Genomic DNA, 19,617 nt, shown 5'->3' on the forward strand with positions numbered 1-19,617 from the left:
CTGTTAACTTCTTTAACACCAAAGCAGCTGAAACTGATTAACAACCCCCATTGCTACTTAATGGACTAGATCAATATCCCAGAAGTTAAATTGACTCGCTGCTATACTCTGATTAAAAAAAAAAAAAAAAGTGTTCCTTTAATTTTTTTGAGCAATGTATATTCTTCCAATACCCCCCTTCTTTACCAGGACTGGTCATCAAACAGCTGATTTGATAGTTCTCTCTAACCATGCTGGGCCAGCATGTTCCCCAAGTCGAGTCCACACATCCGCAAGAACACAATAATATCTTCTTGCCTAATGCCGGAGAGAACAATCCCACACTGAAAGTTGAGGGCAGAGATGCAATTTTTCTTCCATATTTATTAAGTCTGAAGCATGCCATTTCAAACATTGCTATACATGTCAATTGCTGTACAATGGTATAAATGTCAATATTGTGAACATTTCTAGCACAACCCTATAATGGGTATTGTATTACTCCGGCCATCAGGTATGATTAAGACATCACCGATATTTTCATATGGAATAGAATTCCAGTCAAAAATGTTTCCTTTAGGGACAGAGCGATCACAGTGCAAGGCCTGGATATCACTGTCAGAAAGGACATAGTCCCACATATTAACATTTGAAATTTCACCAACGTAACTCTGTTTAGAGTCAAACTTCCCCAGGTAGATGTCAGGGTCCTGACCCAGAATCACGGTGCCTGGGATACGAGTCGTATGCCCTGGTTTGTACACCTGCCGCGCACTTCTCTTCCCATCCATCCAAAACGCAGACAGGCCCGTGGTGGAATTCCAGGTGACGCACACGTTCGTCTTGAAGGTGCTGAGTGGGGGCATGTTAAAGAACACGCCGTCCCCACTGAGGTAGAAGGACAGACGGCCGTCCTTCTCACGCCACACGTTCAGCTCGTCAAAGTCCTTGGTGCGATAGGCGAAGAGGATGATCTCCCGCTTGCCATCCAGCTCTGTGGCCAGCGTCATGCACAGCGTGAAGGCTTGCAGCTGCAAGGGTTTCTGGGGCACTAGTTTGACATAGCTGTAGTCGGTCTCGCTGGGAAACAGAAGGGCGTTTCCACCTAATCCTGAGGGGGGACGTGATAAAGGAACAAGGTCTTATGACAGTGTATGGAAATGGTTCACATTATTTTGATACAGATAAACCTTGTATCAAATATTCAGGTGGACAGAAAATGGGGTCTCTAACACCGATCATAATGGCTGAAAAATATACATTGAGGTGCGCGACAACCTTCAGAGGCCGACGAAAGACCGAAGAACAGGACGGCTGCCACAACGACCCCCTAGGGAGTCAGGTTTAGTTCTTATCGTTTACTTTTTTCCACTTAGGTTTAGCTAAGTTTGGGTTGTGCTCGTTAGATGTGCTCTTCTTTATTTTGGCCTCTGTCACTCCCGACGTTTGTTGCACCTACTGAAGTGTCTGTGAATAAAATATAAAAAAGATCCCTCGGTGTCTCGTCTTCCTTTTTCCTGTTCCCTGGTTGTCTCGTCCTCCCCTTACCCTTTCCCTGTTTTTTTTCTGACGATCCCCAACGCTAGACTGGGGACCGTAACAATACAGAGCATTACAACACTTTTCCTGTACGACCGAGCACAAAGGAGAGACTATTGAAAGTCTACTGTCCAGCTGCATCACTGTCTAGTACAGAAACTGCAAGGTTTCAGACTGCAACATACTGTAGTGGATAGTGAGGGCAGCAGAGAAAGTCCAGTTACCACGACCGCTGCCTTCGAAGAGCTAACAACATCATGGAAGACCAATTCCACCCACTACATTGTCTTTTTTCTCTATTGCTGTCTGGTAAACGGTATCGAAGCATGCGTGCTGGTTCCACCAGACTATGTAGCTTCATACCACAAGCCATCAGAATTCTTAATGCACATTCATATTTAAATGTCTGCCTAGCCAAATGCCATTCTAGTACACTAGCTCACTGTATACTTCACAATAATTCCATTATTAATCTGTGGCACTTGGACTTAACCTATAACACTCAACCAATGCTGCTATATTTTCCTTGTGTGCAGTGATTGATATTCAGCATGCTGCTAGGTGGTTCTCTGACACATTATGCTGGTTATTTTTAAATATGTATACAAAGTACCTCAGCACCCCATGGCCCTATATTAGGGATGGGCCGATTCACATTTTTTCAGTTCCGATCCGATTCTGATATTGCCAATATCAATAGATTCCTATACAAAAGCTTTTTACTTTAATATTTTAATATAATAAGTATATATTCATACTTCATATGTTATTAATGTTTTTACATTAGTAATTACAGATGAAACAATGTATGGCAACTCGTTTTAAGCGTTTTTGAGGCATTTTCAGTTAAGACTGAGTATATTCCAAGAGAATATACGCAAGTGGCGAATGGTTAAAATGCCCCACTATTTTTCTATCACTGGCAACAGCGTCACTTTTGACTTCGTTTGATGGCAACCCCTTTTGTATCACAAGCTGTAGCGAGTTCGCAAAACTGCACAAGCTAGCGACATCCAAATCATCCATTGCTTTTTCTCATATTACTTGCGTTATCTAGCACAATTGCATGTGCTGTGCCTAGTGGGATTTTTCACTAAATGCTGTTCCCATCTCTCAAAACTTTGTTTTTACAAAGACTGCAAATTGCTGTGCCATTAGTTGCTGCCTGAAATACTTCTCCATCATCATCCTCTTATCTGATTCTTACGCTCCCCCTACTGCAAGGGGTATGCGCATGACGTCATAGCAGGCGGAAGTCACTATGCTCTCACTAGTGGTGTGCGATACTACAAGATTTGGTATCGATCCGGTATCATCGATTTGGTATCATCATTTCTTCAACCATTCACCATCGTTGTTTTCTCCCTTGGTCAACACCCCTAGATGATGTTTGTCAATCATCTCTTTTACTATTTGATCCCTCGGCTGAACATAATGGTGGCATGACCATGTCTAGTTGTGTTTTTTTAAACACCCAGCCGTGAAATTTTGCGAATCCCTTCCTTCAGTAGCAAACCTTGCATCGGTCTTTGTCAGTCACGTTCCTGCACTGTCTAACACGCCCCCATTCGCCAATTTGAGTGTATCGCGGATGTAAACACATTTGCTTAATATTTCATATTCAGTGTTTTTCTCTCCTTGCATAATTTTGTTTTTCATGATAATCACATTCTCTCTAGACTCTACTATAGTGCAAAACAACATTAAAGGATACCCATCAACTGATAGGTTCCCTGCATTTCATGTAGAATAATTCAAAGCTCATTTTGCATGATTTATTGGGCTAATAACACTTACCTTTAAGCAATTTCCACAGTGTGACAATCGACAGTTTGTGTGGAAATCTGAAATAGCTGCGGTGCAGAGATATCCACAGTGCAGATTCAAAATGCGGTCTCCCACCAATCATAGGTTGGAGCGTCGGTTGCCCCTGACAACAAGAACACCAGTCCGGTTTGAAAGCTATGGGCTGAACCTCGTTATGTGACATCTTCCATTTTAGAGTTCATATTAAATGCTAGTTGTAGCTCGACTTGCTCGAAGTATTTATGTTAGTGTATTTTAATAAACAATACAGTGGTACCTCAGAACTGGAACTTAATCCGTTCAGAACTCCGGATCGAATCCTAAAAAGTTTGCGTTCTGATCGAATTTTACCCATAAGAAATAATGGAAAACCAATGAATTGATTTTCGGCCCCCATTTAAACACAAAATAAACAGGATAAAACAAGAAGAGCATATACTGTACTAAACCCATCTAAGCACATTTATCAAAACAGTAATTTGTAAAGTAAGAAAATAAATGTATCCAAACAATGTGTTCTGCCCCGATCGTACGCTCCTTCTGTGTGCCACGCCCCCTCGTTAACCCAGTGTGTAATCCCCGCCTGATCAGCTGTTTCTGGTTGTTGTCATTAGTCCTCTGTATTGAGTCCGCGTTTCAGTTTGTTTCCTCAGTCCGGTCATTGTATTGTCCATCTGCGTTTTGCCTGCCTTACCTATAATTAAACCCGGTATTCCCAGACACCCTGACGTCTGCGCTTTTGTCTCCGTTCTGTCCCCGCTTGGCACAACAATATTATTATAATTTAATGTATTAATGGTTTATCAATATTAAAATAATTAATAAGAAATCTTTATTTTTAAATGTATGTTATTATATAATAATAATTACTGTTACTGTCTATCATTCTCAATGTATTTTTACTGTCTAAATATATGTATTCAGCTAGGGTAAACACACACGATGCTATCACAGGGAATGCAAGGCTGAGACTGAAGCGTTACCCTTTGTTTCCGCTGAGAGACGTGCTGCGTGACTCCCCACGCGTTATCTTAGGTTGGTGTTCACGGTTCGACTTCTGAGATTCAGATCGAGTTCTAGGTAATTTTTTTTCGAACTGGTCGGTTCGACTTTTAAGAAATTCGAGTTCTAATGAGTTCGAGAACTGAGGTACCACTGTATTTTCATATACAAAATTAGACTGAGGGGCAGCATGGTGGTGCAGTGGTTCGCACTGTTGCATCACAACTATGGGACCAGGGTTCAAGTCGCCATGGCTTCTTGTGTGGAGTCTGCATGTTCTCCCCGTGTCTCAATGGGATTTTCTCCAAGTACTCCAGCTTCCCCCCCACAGTCCAAAAACATGTTGAGGTTAATTGGAGTTACCAAATTCCCCACTGGTGTGTGAGTGAAGAGTGTGTGAGTGTGCTCCGTGATGGGTTGTTTCTTGTGTGGCACCCATAGCTTTCGAGACCCCCCACAATCCTGAATGGGATAAGTAGTTACAGAAGATGGATGGATGGAAAACTAGAGTGGCACTAGGGGGAGCAAGAGATTATTTTAGAGTGGCACATGCCACCATAGTAGATCCACCCCTGGCTGACAGCTGGGTATTTCACATAAAGAATTAAAATCATCACACAGCTATGATCCTACACTGCAAATTCATCTGGGCTGCAGGCTGCATCTCTACTCTGCTGCTCAACCCTTTAACTCCTCCTCCACATGAAACGTTCCCCCAGCTCCAGGGACATCACCTCTAGTGTGTCCTATTTTGCTAAATGTACATATTACTCTAGTCTGACTACTATTAGTCTAGTCTGACTCTAATCTGGAGCACAGTGCCTGTCAATCAGTATGATCAGCGACTCAAGAATGATTAATTACTGATGTTTAATTGTTACTCTTGTGTTAACATTTAATCATTTACATATTTATACATTGTTTTCATGTGTGAAGCATGCCATTTTGAAACACTGAGTACATTTGCTGTAAATGTCAATATTGTGAACATTTCTAGCACAACCCCATGTTGGGTATTGTATTACTCTGGCCATCAGGTATGATTAAGACATTCCCGTTAATTTCATATTCAAATTCATCTGGGCTGGCTACATCTCCGCTCCGCTGCTGTGGAAGATCAACATTTGTTTCTCCCACTTCAGTTCAAGATTCAAGATTCAAGATTCAAAGAACTTTATTAATCCCAAAGGGAAATTGCTTTGTCTTGGTTATACAGTTGCTCTGATTAATTTACTGGGAAGAAAGGAAAAAAAAGGAAATAGTATAGGAAAAAGTATTAGAATGGAAAAATATAGATATAAAAATTTAAAGAAAAATACCAATAAGTAGAAGTAAAATATAATAAAATTAAATTAAATATAGCACACATGTTTAGTAATGCACTAGAAATGCCATGTAGATAAGGAGAAATATTGCACAAATGTAATAGTCAGATATTGCACATGGAACATTAGTTAACAGTAGTGCTGTAAAATATTATTATTGAGCAGGAACTACACATAGTTCAAGTCCCGTACTGACAACATTATAAAGAAGAGTTATATATTTTAATGGCCATTGGGAGAAAAGATCTCCTGTGGCGCTCTGTAGAACACCTGGTCATAATCAGTCTCTGGCTGAAATTGCTCCTTTGATCGGAGAGAACTCTATATAGCGGGTGAGAAGGACTGTTCAGGATTGTGCGTGTTTTGGACAGGATCCTCCTCCTTGCCACAACATCAACAGAGTCCAGATCCATGCCCAGTACAGATCCGGCCCTTTTAATTACCTTATTCAGTCTGTTCCTGTCTGCTGCTTTCATGTTACAGCCCCAACAGACCACAGCATAAAAGACAACACTCGCCACAACCGATTCGTAAAACATCTGATGAACGGTATTACAGATGTTGAATGATCTGAGCCTTCTCAGAAGGTGCAACCTGCTCTGTCCTTTCTTGTAGAGTGCCATAGTGTTAACTGACCAGTCCAGTTTGTTATCCAGATGCACTCCCAGGTATTTGTACTCTGAGACCATGTCCACTGTTTCACCCTGGACAGATATAGGAGTCACAGGGGTTCCACTCTTCCTAAAGTCGACCACTAGCTCCTTCGTCTTCTTGATGTTGAGTTGTAGATGGTTACGCTCACACCAGAAAACAAAGTCATCCACCACAGTCTGGTACTCGGAGATGTCACCGTCCTTAATACATCCCACCACCACAGAGTCGTCAGAGAACTTCTGTAGGTGGCATGATTCTGAATTATATTTAAAGTCTGATGTATAGATGGTGAAAAGAAACGGAGACAGAACAGTCCCCTGAGGAGCACCAGTACTGCAGCTCACTGTGTCAGATACACAGTTTTGTAAACGGACATACTGGGGACGACAGGTCAGGTAGTCCATTATCCAGGAGACCATAGGAGTGTCAATTTGCATGATCCTTAGTTTCTCCCCCAGTGCTGCCGGTTGTATGGTATTGAAGGCACTGGAGAAGTCGAAGAACATTATCCTAACACTGGTCCCCGGTTTATCTAGGTGGGAGTAGGTTCAGTGGAGCAAGTGTATAATAGCATCGTCTACTCCCAGGAGTTGCTGATAGGCAAACTGAAGAGGGTCAAGAGAAGACTCCACCCGGGAACGAAGTGTATCCAGGATAAGTCTCTCAAACACCTTCATAATATGTGATGTTAGAAGGTGTTTGAGAGACTTATCCTGGATACACTAACGATCTCTAAAGGAACAGAGTCAACACAGAATGCAAGATAAATTTCCTTTAAATAGAGAAAAAAAAAAAAAGTTCCACAAGCAAGCAGACAGTGTCCCCCTCCCACTGGAGGAACCCCCAAACAAACAAAAAAAAAAAAAAACGTCATACACTGCTCAAAAAAATTAAAGGAACGCTTTGAAAACACATCAGATCTCAATGGGGGAAAAAAATCATGCTGTATATCTATACTGATATGGACTGGGTAATGTGTTAGGAACGAAAGGATGCCACATCGTTTGATGGAAATGAAAATGATAAACCTACAGAGGGCTGAATTCAAAGTGAAAAAATGATCCGGTAGGCTGGTCCATTTTGCCGAAATTTCATTGCAGCAACTCAAAATCACACTAAGTAGTTTGTATGGCCCCCACGTGCTTGTAGGCATGCCTGCTAATGTCGGCGTATGCTCCTAATGAGACGACGGATGGTGTCCTGGGGGATCTCCTCCCAGATCTGAACCAAGGCATCGCTGAGCTCTTGGACAGTCTGAGGTGCAACCTGGTGGCGTCAGATGGACTGAAACAATGTCCCAGAGGTGTTCCATTGGATTTAGGTCAGGCGAGCATGGGGGCCAGTCAATGGTATCAGTTCCTTCATCCTCCAGGAACTGCCTGCATACTCTCGCCACATGAGGCCGGGCATTGCCCTGCACCAGGAGGAACCCAGGACCCACTGCACCAGCGTAGGGTCTGACAATGGGTCCATGGATTTCCTCCTGATACCTAATGGTAGTCAAGGTGCCGTTGTCTAGCCTGTAGAGGTCTGTGTGTCCCTCCATGGATATGCCACCCCAGACCATCACTGACCCACCACCAAAATGGTCTTGCTGAACAATGTCAAAGGCAGCATAATGTTCTCCGCAGCTTCTCCAGACCCTTTCACTTCTGTCACATGTGCTCAGGGTGAACCTGCTCTCATCTGTGAAAAGCATAGGGCGCCAGTGGTGGACCTGCCAATTCTGGTATTCTATGGCAAATGCCCATCGAGCTCCACGGTCCTGGGCAGTGAGCACAGGGCCCACTAGAGGACGTCGGACCCTCAGGCCACCCTCATGAAGTCTGTTTCTGATTGTTTGCTCAGAGACATGCACACCAGTGGCCTGCTGGTGGTCATTCTGTAGGGCTCTGGCAGTGCTCTTCCTGTTCCTCCTTGCACAAAGAAGCAGATACTGGTCCTACTTACGGGTTAAGGACCTTCTACGGCCCTGTCCATCTCTCCTAGAGTAACTGCCCATCTCCTGGAATGTCCTCCATGGCCTTGAGACTGGGCTACGAGGCACAGTAAACCTTCTGGCAATGGCACGTATTGATGCACCATCCTGGAGGAGTTGGACTACCTGTGCAACCTCTGTAGGGTCCAGGTATCACCTCAAGCTACCAGTAGTGACACTGACTGTAGCCAAATGCAAAATTAGTGAAAAAAAAGTCAGAAAAGATGAGGGAAAAATGTCAGTGGCCCCCACCTGTTAAACCACTCCTGTTTTGGGGGTCGTCTCATTGTTGCCCCTGTAGTGCACCTGTTCTTAACTTCAACACCAAAGCAGCTGAAACCGATTAACAACCCCCATTGCTACTTAATGGACTAGATCAATATCCCAGAAGTTAAATTGACTCGATGCTATACTCTGATTAAAAAAAAAGTGTTCCTTTAATTTTTTTGAGCAATGTATATTCTTCCAATACCCCCCTTCTTTACCAGGACTGGTCATCAAACAGCTGATTTGATAGTTCTCTCTAACCATGCTGGGCCAGCATGTTCCCCAAGTCGAGTCCACACATCCGCAAGAACACAATATCTTCTTGCCCAATGCCTGAGAGAACAATCCCACATTTTTCTTCCATATTTATTAAGTCTGAAGCATGCCATTTCAAACATTGCTATACATGTCAATTGCTGTACAATGGTATAAATGTCAATATCGTGAACATTTCTAGCACAACCCTATAATTGGTATTGTATTACTATGGCCATCAGGTATGATTAAGACATTACCGATATTTTTATATTTAATAGAATTCCAGTCAAAAATGTTTCCTTTAGGGACAGAGCGATCACAGTGCAAGGCCTGGATATCACTGTCAGAAAGGACATAGTCCCACATATTAACATTTGAAATTTCACCAACGTAACTCTGTTTAGAGTCAAACTTCCCCAGGTAGATGTCAGGGTCCTGACCCAGAATCACGGTGCCTGGGGTACGAGTCGTATGCCCTGGTTTGTACACCTGCCGCGCACTTCTCTTCCCATCCATCCAAAACGCAGACAGGCCCGTGGTGGAATTCCAGGTGACGCACACGTTCGTCTTGAAGGTGCTGAGTGGGGGCATGTTAAAGAACACGCCGTCCCCACTGAGGTAGAAGGACAGACGGCCGTCCTTCTCACGCCACACGTTCAGCTCGTCAAAGTCCTTGGTGCGATAGGCGAAGAGGATGATCTCCCGCTTGCCATCCAGCTCTGTGGCCAGCGTCATGCACAGCGTGAAGGCTTGCAGCTGCAAGGGTTTCTGGGGCACTAGTTTGACATAGCTGTAGTCGGTCTCGCTGGGAAACAGAAGGGCGTTTCCACCTAATCCTGAGGGGGGACGTGATAAAGGAACAAGGTCTTATGACAGTGTATGGAAATGGTTCACATTATTTTGATACAGATAAACCTTGTATCAAATATTCATGTGGACAGAAAATGGGTTCTCTAACACCAATCATGATGGCTGAAAAAAATACATTGAGGTGCGCGACAACCTTCAGAGGCCGACGAAAGACCGAACAGGACGGCTGCCACAACGACCCCCAGTTGCCTGTGTGGAAACTGCAAAAACAAAGAATGTTTGCAAACGGTCCACACTACACTGAATACCTAAAAATGAACCATAATTCAAACAAGCACAGAAATCCAAGGAAATTAATAGTCCTGGGTAGCAACAGAATGCCTCTTTAAAAAAAAATATGGGCTGTATGCAATGAAATAAGGATGTTCTTCCTATTCTACATACCTAAAAGTACAGGAACTCAAGTAAATGAATTATCCTTGGTAGCAACAGTGCTCCCGTTAATTAATTTGTTAAATAAAATGTTGTTTCTGGACCGCATGCAATGATTCCAAAACATCCATTCTTTGACAACTTTCCTGCTACACTACATACCAAAAAATGACTCCATTAAAACACTGAAAACATGAACACAGAAGTCTGAGTAAATGAATAATCCTCTGGGAAACAGAATGCACATAAATTCATAGCTTAAATAAACAGGTTTTTGGGCTGCAAAGCAATGATGCCAGAACATTCTTTCGTGGCCTTGGTTCCATGACACCAAGAAACTTACTTCTACAGACTTCACGAATCAAACTATGCTACATGAACCAGGTCAATTCTGCCCAATCATACACAGCATAACATTTTGTATAACAAATTCTCAGTGCAGTATATTAGCGCAAGAGCTGAAAGAGTTGAAAATTAAAAAACAATATCCACCTACCATCCTAAGGCTGGGATCTCACAGGTAGCTGAGTGTGGAAGCAGAAATTGTCCGTCTGCTGTTGTTTGGAGTTCTAGGTTTCGCTCCCTTCCCTTTTTATACTGTTACGGGTCGTAAGGAAAGTACGACTACGTGCCGTAAGTTCGGGAGGATGCCCTACAGGTGCCCACTCGCCCATTCGTCAGCCGCTCCTTCGATTCCGCCCCGGACCTGGCCACGCCTCCCATCTGCAGCACCGATTTTTGCTTCCGGTCCTCTGCGAAGAAAATGCCGCCGGTCGCAACCATCGGGAGCTGTTGCTCGTTTTTCTGATTGATTGCTTGTGATTTCTGATTTGGCTTATACTGTGTATGACTGTTTTTGTTTATTGGATTCCGACTTTCGCTCCGCCCCTTTCTGGTACTGTCGCTTTGGTTGTCTGCTCTTCTGGTTTTGAACTCTTGCCCGGCTCCCGATTACTCCGTTTGCTCGCCTCTTTGGATACCGTGTTTTCTCTTGTCCGTGTGTTTGCTGTGTATTTGTTTGGTTTGGTGCGTACGGAGTGACTGCCTTTTTGATTTTGCGCAATGTGGTGTTTACTTTGTGTTTGGCTAGGGAGTCAGGTTTAGTTCTTATCGTTTACTTTTTTCACTTAGGTTTAGCTAAGTTTGGGTTGTGCTCGTTAGATGTGTTCTTCTTTATTTTGGCCTTTGTCACTCCCGAAGTCTGTTGCACCTACTGAAGTGTCTGTGAATAAAATATAAAAAAGATCCCTCGGTGTCTCGTCTTCCTTTTTCCTGTTCCCTGGTTGTCTCGTCCTCCTCTTACCCTTTCCCTGTTTTTTTTCTGACGATCCCCAACGCTAGACTGGGGACCGTAACAATACAGAGCATTACAACACTTTTCCTGTACGACCGAGCACAAAGGAGAGACTATTGAAAGTCTACTGTCCAGCTGCATCACTGTCTAGTACAGAAACTGCAAGGTTTCAGACTGCAACATACTGTAGTGGATAGTGAAGGCAGCAGAGAAAGTCATCGGGGTGCCTCTACCTCCCCTGAGGGACAGTTACCACGACCGCTGCCTTCGAAGAGCTAACAACATCATGGAAGACCAATTCCACCCACTACATTGTCTTTTTTCTCTATTGCTGTCTGGTAAACGGTATCGAAGCATGCGTGCTGGTTCCACCAGACTATGTAGCTTCATACCACAAGCCATCAGAATTCTTAATGCACATTCATATTTAAATGTCTGCCTAGCCAAATGCCATTCTAGTACACTAGCTCACTGTATACTTCACAATAATTCCATTATTAATCTGTGGCACTTGGACTTAACCTATAACACTCAACCAATGCTGCTATATTTTCCTTGTGTGCAGTGATTGATATTCAGCATGCTGCTAGGTGGTTCTCTGACACATTATGCTGGTTATTTTTTAAATATGTATACAAAGTACCTCAGCCCCCCATGGCCCTATATTAGGGATGGGCCGATTCACATTTTTTCAGTTCCGATCCGATTCTGATATTGCCAATATCGATAGATTCCTATACAAAAGCTTTTTACTTTAATATTTTAATATAAGTATATTCATACTTCACATGTTATTAATGTTTTTACATTAGTAATTACAAATGAAACAATGTATGGCAACTTGTTTTAAGCGTTTTTGAGGCATTTTCAGTTAAGTATATTCCAAGAGAATATACGCAAGTGGCGAATGGTTAAAATGCCCCACTATTTTTCTATCACTGGCAACAGCGTCACTTTTGACTTCGTTTGATGGCAACCCCTCTTGTATCACAAGCTGTAGCGAGTTCGCAAAACTGCCCAAGCTAGCGACATCCAAATCATCCATTGCTTTTTCTCATATTACTTGCGTGATCTAGCACAATTGCATGTGCTGTGCCTAGTGGGATTTTTCACTAAATACTGTTCCCACCTCTCAAAACTTTGTTTTTACAAAGACTGCAAATAGCTGTGCCATTAGTTGCTGCCTGAAAAACTTCTCCATCATCATCCTCTTATCTGATTCTTACGCTCCCCCTACTGCAAGGGGTATGCGCATGACGTCACAGCAGGCGGAAGTCACTGTGCTCTCACTAGTGGTGTGCGATACTACAAGATTTGGTATCGATCCGATATCAAGTAAATACAGGGCAAGTATCGCCGATACGATACCGATATCGATACTTTTTAATAATTAAGGTGGATGCATCATCAATTTGCTAAAACTGAATTAATTTTCATTACCTTTAAGCGTTTTTGTGATTTTTATCCGAGGAACACCTGTTCTGCTATTTCTTTATCTTTATCGTATCACCACTTCTCACAAGTTGCCAGTACTCTGCTACTCAGAGACAAGTGTCACGCGAGAGTGGCGGGGCACCGCGCGCCGTACCGTCAGGGTTGTTGAGGCGCTCGATCCTGTTGTTTCCAACACCCCCGCTGCCGTTCTCACGGTCAATACAGTAGCGACACTTTTATTTCTCCACTTAGAGCACTGCTTATACAGATCACCATATTAAACGCCAGTCCAATTGATAGTTCCGGTTATTAGCACAGTACACAGAGAGTGCTGTAGACATGCAGCAGACAAGACGCATAGCACCTCAAACCCGCTTTATACCTTTACATTTAGATCGATACAGGGGGGTATGTGTATCGATGCATTCGTGTTGTGTTTTTTTCTTCCCCGCCAATCAGGAGTCAGGATCGAGCCGCTTGTGTAGATCTTCAGATTCAGCCTTTTATTGCCACAGTGAGGTTACAACCAAGGCTGGACACCCTGCAGGAGTGTGTCCAATACTGTTTTGCACTAATTTTTATACATTTTCTTATCGTGTAACAATATCTCGTCACTTAAGCATCATGATTTCTTCAACCATTCACCATCGTTGTTTTCTCCCTTGATCAACACCCCTAGATGATGTTTGTGGGCTGAACACCAGTCCGGTTGGAAAGCTAGGGGCTGAACCTCATTATGTAACATCTTCCATTTTAGAGTTCATATTAAATGCTAGTTGTAGCTCTACTTGCTCGAAGTATTTATGTTAGTGTATTTTAATAAACAATAGAGTGGTACCTCAGAACTCGAACTTAATCCGTTCAGAACTCCGGATCGAATCCTAAAAAGTTTGCGTTCTGATCGAATTTTACCCATAAGAAATAATGGAAAACCAATTAATTTGTTCCCGGGCCCCAAAAAATTACACCTAAATATGTATTTTTTAGCATTTAAACACAAAATAAACAGGATAAAACAAGAAGAGCATATACTGTACTAAACCCATCTAAGCACATTTATCAAAACAGTAATTTGTAAAGTAAGAAAATAAATGTATCCAAACAATGTGTTCTGCCCCGATCGTACGCTCCTTCTGTGTGCCACGCCCCCTCGTTAACCCAGTGTGTAATCCCCGCCTGATCAGCTGTTTCTGGTTGTTGTCATTAGTCCTCTGTATTGAGTCCGCGTTTCAGTTTGTTTCCTCAGTCCGGTCATTGTATTGTCCATCTGCGTTTTGCCTGCCTTACCTGTAATTAAACCCGGTATTCCCAGACACCCTGACGTCTGCGCTTTTGTCTCCGTTCTGTCCCCGCTTGGCACAACAATATTATTATAATTTAATGTATTAATGGTTTATCAATATTAAAATAATTAATAAGAAATCTTTATTTTTAAATGTATGTTATTATATAATAATAATTACTGTTACTGTCTATCATTCTCTAAATGTATTTTTACTGTCTAAATATATGTATTCAGCTAGGGTAAACACACACGATGCTATCACAGGGAATGCAAGGCTGAGACTGAAGCGTTACCCTTTGTTTCCGCTGAGAGACGTGCTGCGTGACTCCCCACGCGTTATCTTAGGTTGGTGTTCACGGTTCGACTTCTGAGATTCAGATCGAGTTCTAGGTAATTTTTTTTCGAACTGGTCGGTTCGACTTTTAAGAAATTCGAGTTCTAATGAGTTCGAGAACTGAGGTACCACTGTATTTTCATATACAAAATTAGACTGAGGGGCAGCATGGTGGTGCAGTGGTTCGCACTGTTGCATCACAACTATGGGACCAGGGTTCAAGTCGCCATGGCTTCTTGTGTGGAGTCTGCATGTTCTCCCCGTGTCTCAATGGGATTTTCTCCAAGTACTCCAGCTTCCCCCCCACAGTCCAAAAACATGTTGAGGTTAATTGGAGTTACCAAATTCCCCACTGGTGTGTGAGTGAAGAGTGTGTGAGTGTGCTCCGTGATGGGTTGTTTCTTGTGTGGCACCCATAGCTTTCGAGACCCCCCACAATCCTGAATGGGATAAGTAGTTACAGAAGATGGATGGATGGAAAACTAGAGTGGCACTAGGGGGAGCAAGAGATTATTTTAGAGTGGCACATGCCACCATAGTAGATCCACCCCTGGCTGACAGCTGGGTATTTCACATAAAGAATTAAAATCATCACACAGCTATGATCCTACACTGCAAATTCATCTGGGCTGCAGGCTGCATCTCTACTCTGCTGCTCAACCCTTTAACTCCTCCTCCACATGAAACGTTCCCCCAGCTCCAGGGACATCACCTCTAGTGTGTCCTATTTTGCTAAATGTACATATTACTCTAGTCTGACTACTATTAGTCTAGTCTGACTCTAATCTGGAGCACAGTGCCTGTCAATCAGTATGATCAGCGACTCAAGAATGATTAATTACTGATGTTTAATTGTTACTCTTGTGTTAACATTTAATCATTTACATATTTATACATTGTTTTCATGTGTGAAGCATGCCATTTTGAAACACTGAGTACATTTGCTGTAAATGTCAATATTGTGAACATTTCTAGCACAACCCCATGTTGGGTATTGTATTACTTTGGCCATCAGGTATGATTAAGACATTCCCGTTAATTTCATATTGAACAGTATTCCAGTCAAAAATATTTCCTTTAGGGATAGAGCAATCACAGTGCAAGGCCTGGATATCGCTGTCAGAGAGGACATAGTCCCACATATTAACATTTGAAATTTCACCGATGAAACTCTGATAGGCTTCGTACTCCCCCAGGAAGGCGTCAGGGTCCTGACCCAGAATCACGGTGCCTTGGGCACTAATTGTATGCCCTGGTTTGTACACCTGCCGCGCACTTCTCTTACCATCCATCCAAAACGCAGACAGGCCCGTGGTGGAATTCCAGGTGACGCACACGTTCGTCTTGAAGGTGCTGAGTGGGGGCATGTTAAAGTGCACGCCGTCCCCACTGAGGTAGAAGGACAGACGGCCGTCCTTCTCACGCCACACGTTCAGCTCGTCAAAGTCCTTGGTGCGATAGGCGAAGAGGATGATCTCCCGCTCGCCATCCAGCTCTGTGGCCAGTGTCATGCACAGCGTGAAGGCTTGCAGCTGCAAGGGATTCTGGGGCACTAGTTTGACATAGCTGTAGTCGGTCTCGTAGGGAAACAGAAGGGTTTTTCCACCTAATCCTGAGGGGGGACGTGATAAAGGAAAAAGGTCTTATTATGACAGTGTATGGAAATGGTTCACATTATTTTTTATAGCCAGATAAACCTTTTATCAAATATTTAGGTGGACAGAAAATGAGTTCTCTAATTAACACCGATCATGATGGCTGAAAAATATACATTGAGGTGCGCGACAACCTTCAGAGGCCGACGAAAGACCGAAGAACAGGACGGCTGCCACAACGACCCCCAGTTGCCTGTGTGGAAACTGCAGAAACAAAGAATATCTGCAAACGGTCCACGCTATACTGAATACCTAAAAATGAATCATGATTCAAATAAGCACAGAAATCCAAGGAAATTAATAGTCCTGGGTAGCAACAGAATGCCTCTCTTTTTAAAAAATTATGGGCTGTATGCAATGAAATAAGGACGTTCTTCCTATTCTACATACCTAAAAGTACAGGAACTCAAGTAAATTAATTATCCTTGGTAGCAACAGTGCTCCTGTTAACTCATTTGTTAAATAAAATGTTGTTTCTGGACCGCATGCAATGATTCCAAAACATCCATTCTTTGACAATTACCTAAAAATGACTACATTAAAACACTGAAAACATGAACACAGTAATCTGAGTAAATAAATAATCCTTTGGGCAACAGAATGCCCATAAATTCATAGCTTAAATAAACTGAGGCTTTTGGGCTGCAAGCAATGATGCCAGAACATTCTTTCGTGGCCTTGGTTCCATGACACCAAGAAACTGACTTCTAAAAGACTTCAAGAATCAAACTATGCTATAAGAACCAGGCCAATTTTGGCCAATCACAGCATAACATTTTGTAGAACAGATTCTCAGTGCGGTATATTAGCGCAAGAGCTGAAAGAGTTGAAAACGAAGAACAACGTCCACCTACCATCCTGAGGCTGGGATCTGCCAGGTAGCTGAGTGTGGATGCAGTGACTGTCCGTCTGCTGTTGTTCGGAGATTTAGGTTTCACTCCCTTCCCTCCTTGTACCAAGCATTACATCACTTTTCCTGCATGATCGTACACAAAGAGCCCGTGTGTATAGGCTTAGTGCGGCAGAACGCTCCTCTGTGCATGCATCACAGAGGGGCGCGATTCACAGACGTCACATGTCAGCCTTTGTTTATCCAAGGCCAGCATGTCACCATCAAAATCTGGAAACCAGTACCAGCAAAATATTATTTAAACAGCTCCATTTAAAAATACTGAAGGATTTTGGTGAAAATGCATGCAAATGAGTAAAATTTCACTTTGTATGATTGCTACATTTACCACTACCATATTAAATTTGGAATGGTAACATGACTTGACTGGGCACAAATACTTTACTCCGTTACTACTGAAGTAGAAATCATGAACAAATACAGTAGCTACTTCAGATAAAAGATGCATCACTATTCATTAATGATGAACAAACATGAGACCAGTATTTAACTTGTTATTCATGACGTGTTCCTTCAGTTAACAAGGGTTTTACAGAATTAACAGATATAATAAGAAAAATAGTAATTGCTTGAGATAAAAGATGCGTCACGGTTCAATAATGATATATTAACATGAGATCAGTAACTAAGACTTACTTTATGGTTAATACATACGTAATTGCATAATACTATATTTGTGCCCCGTCAAGTAAAGTGTTACGCTTGGAATGAAATCCAGAACATCTTCTATTTGGTCTTTATGGATTTAAATTAAAAAAAGTGAAAATTGATGTGAGCCAGAATAACATAAGTACACCAGATGTTATGCTCCAAGGTTTACAGCAAGCCTCTCCGTAACAAGTCCTTCATGAGAGACACCGACGACACCATCTGATGGGATGAGCCGTAGGGGTAAAAGTGAACATGTTCCGAAAAACAAGAAGTAAAAGCAATTATACACTTTTATGTCCTACTTGTTGCATTTCAAAACTTAAGAGCTGATATGCACATCAAATGTATCTAAGAGTCTGCTGTCTTCAGATCTCTGGTGCTGGGTTTGTTGGCAGCATGCTGATACCTACAATATTTAGGCCTACTCAGTAGACACTTTTACCCAGTTGGTACCAGTTGAGAAAGCAGTCTCAGCCAGTCCCTGGAGCAACTGGGGGTTAAGGACCTTGCTGAAGGGCCTGATGGTAAAATCACTCCACTGAGAATTAAACCAGCATTTTTTTCCCAAACATGGGCACTGCTTCTTAAATAAACACATGGTCCCTCCCCCTCAAAAGAGACCATCAAAAACTGCCAAAGCCAAATGGGTATTGGGTTAAGTTTTCAACTAGCAATGAGTTAAACCTCATTGGCTACGATACTGCCACAGTGCAAAGACAGGCCTGCCCCGCGTCTTGCTCGTGCCCAGGGACAAGATGATTGATCGAAGGCCCTAACCCACCTTTTTGTCTGTTAAAAAAAATCAATTGCAATAGTGACACACCTGCGGTTGATGGTGATCTTCCTTTAACTAGTGTTTTAGATGACTTGTAAATCTCAAGTAACACTAAAAATGAAGAGAAACTCAAGTTTGGCATATGTGATCCATACTTGTTACAGCTTTTCATACCTCTGCAGTGTTGCAGCTGCGCAACATCGCGACCTGAAGTATTATGACATCGGCAACTGTCTAGTTCACACATCTCGATGCAGGCGTGCACAGTTTAAAGTTTATAAAGGTTTAGATGCACACAGGTATTTTCTGGCTGGTCATGTACACAGGACTGATGTATGGGAAATTCCTGGCAAAGATTGCTTCCTAATCATATCAAAGGTGAGAGTTTTATCCTTAACCTACGAATGCTGTAATGTCTAGTGACAGGATGTAAAAGAATTCTGTGTAAATCAATTTTGATAACAGGCTAGGGATGGCCGATATGATACAATACGTTTTCATTATTTTTTTTTTTCATATCAAATGATATTAATCTCCATTTTCACTTACAATTCCCTTAGAATTGCACTTAATCAGGTTCAGAACATGGGGAGACAAATTGAACTAACTGCAAATCAAAATTTGATCATAATAAATCATACATATAAATAATACACAAATGCATGTCTTCAGTGGGCTGCCGATTTTCCAGTCTGATCATCACAATCCACTTGCTGCATCTTTCTGTGTCTGCTGGAGTTAAACCAGATTTATTACCTCTCCGATATTTCAGGAATATTTAACAAAAATCTGCTCGAAAACTAAAAGTTGCTGCTGCTTTTTCTGTTGTATGGTGTTGCTTTTGGAAAGATTGCGAGTTTATCTGATTGGCACTAAAAGATCAGACCAAACCAATTTTTTCCATTACAAAAAACGGAAAGTAAAATTGTTTTCAAACCACACTTTTATGTGATTCACAAATACTATATAAAGTTTCCACAAATATGTGTTTTGACAAATTATTCCAGCAGATTATATAATGGTTAGAGACCACTTTTAGGCAAACATTTAAAAAGGTTTCTACTTTGGATTATTTTTATGAATGGCTCGAAATGTTAAGCCCACAAATAACATTACTACACCAGCACACACAAAGCTGGGGTTAGCATCCAACCCACAGCCCTGAAGCAGAGAAAGAACCAATCAGAAAAGTTCTGATCAATACTGATTGGACGGAGAGGGAAGCAGAA

General features: G+C 42.3%; 1 protein-coding gene and 1 pseudogene across 4 annotated transcripts; both read right to left on the minus strand.

Annotated features, from left to right (window-relative positions):
- Positions 1-343: 343 nt before the first annotated feature.
- LOC111847727 (C-reactive protein-like) lies at positions 344-19,512 on the minus strand. 4 transcript variants are annotated; one of them, XM_072712598.1, is made up of 4 exons: positions 10,547-10,698; positions 9,834-9,878; positions 1,258-1,282; positions 344-1,090 (listed from the first exon to the last, which is right to left on the minus strand). In XM_072712598.1, exons 1-4 carry the CDS (start codon positions 10,547-10,549, stop codon positions 450-452), a joined length of 714 nt encoding a protein of 237 aa, XP_072568699.1. In that variant the 5' UTR covers positions 10,550-10,698; the 3' UTR covers positions 344-449. The 4 variants fall into 4 exon arrangements, with proteins under 4 accessions (XP_072568699.1, XP_072568700.1, XP_072568701.1 ...); XM_072712599.1 differs by lacking the exons at positions 344-1,090; positions 1,258-1,282; positions 9,834-9,878; positions 10,547-10,698 and adding exons at positions 8,902-9,644; positions 16,187-16,256; positions 16,907-19,512; XM_072712600.1 differs by lacking the exons at positions 344-1,090; positions 1,258-1,282 and adding an exon at positions 8,902-9,644 and having other exon boundaries at positions 9,812-9,878.
- On the minus strand, positions 18,222-18,331 carry LOC140591013 (U4 spliceosomal RNA; annotated as a pseudogene).
- Positions 19,513-19,617: the final 105 nt, after the last annotated feature.

Source organism: Paramormyrops kingsleyae, chromosome 5, assembly GCF_048594095.1.
Source record: "Paramormyrops kingsleyae isolate MSU_618 chromosome 5, PKINGS_0.4, whole genome shotgun sequence".
Lineage (NCBI taxonomy): Eukaryota > Metazoa > Chordata > Actinopteri > Osteoglossiformes > Mormyridae > Paramormyrops > Paramormyrops kingsleyae.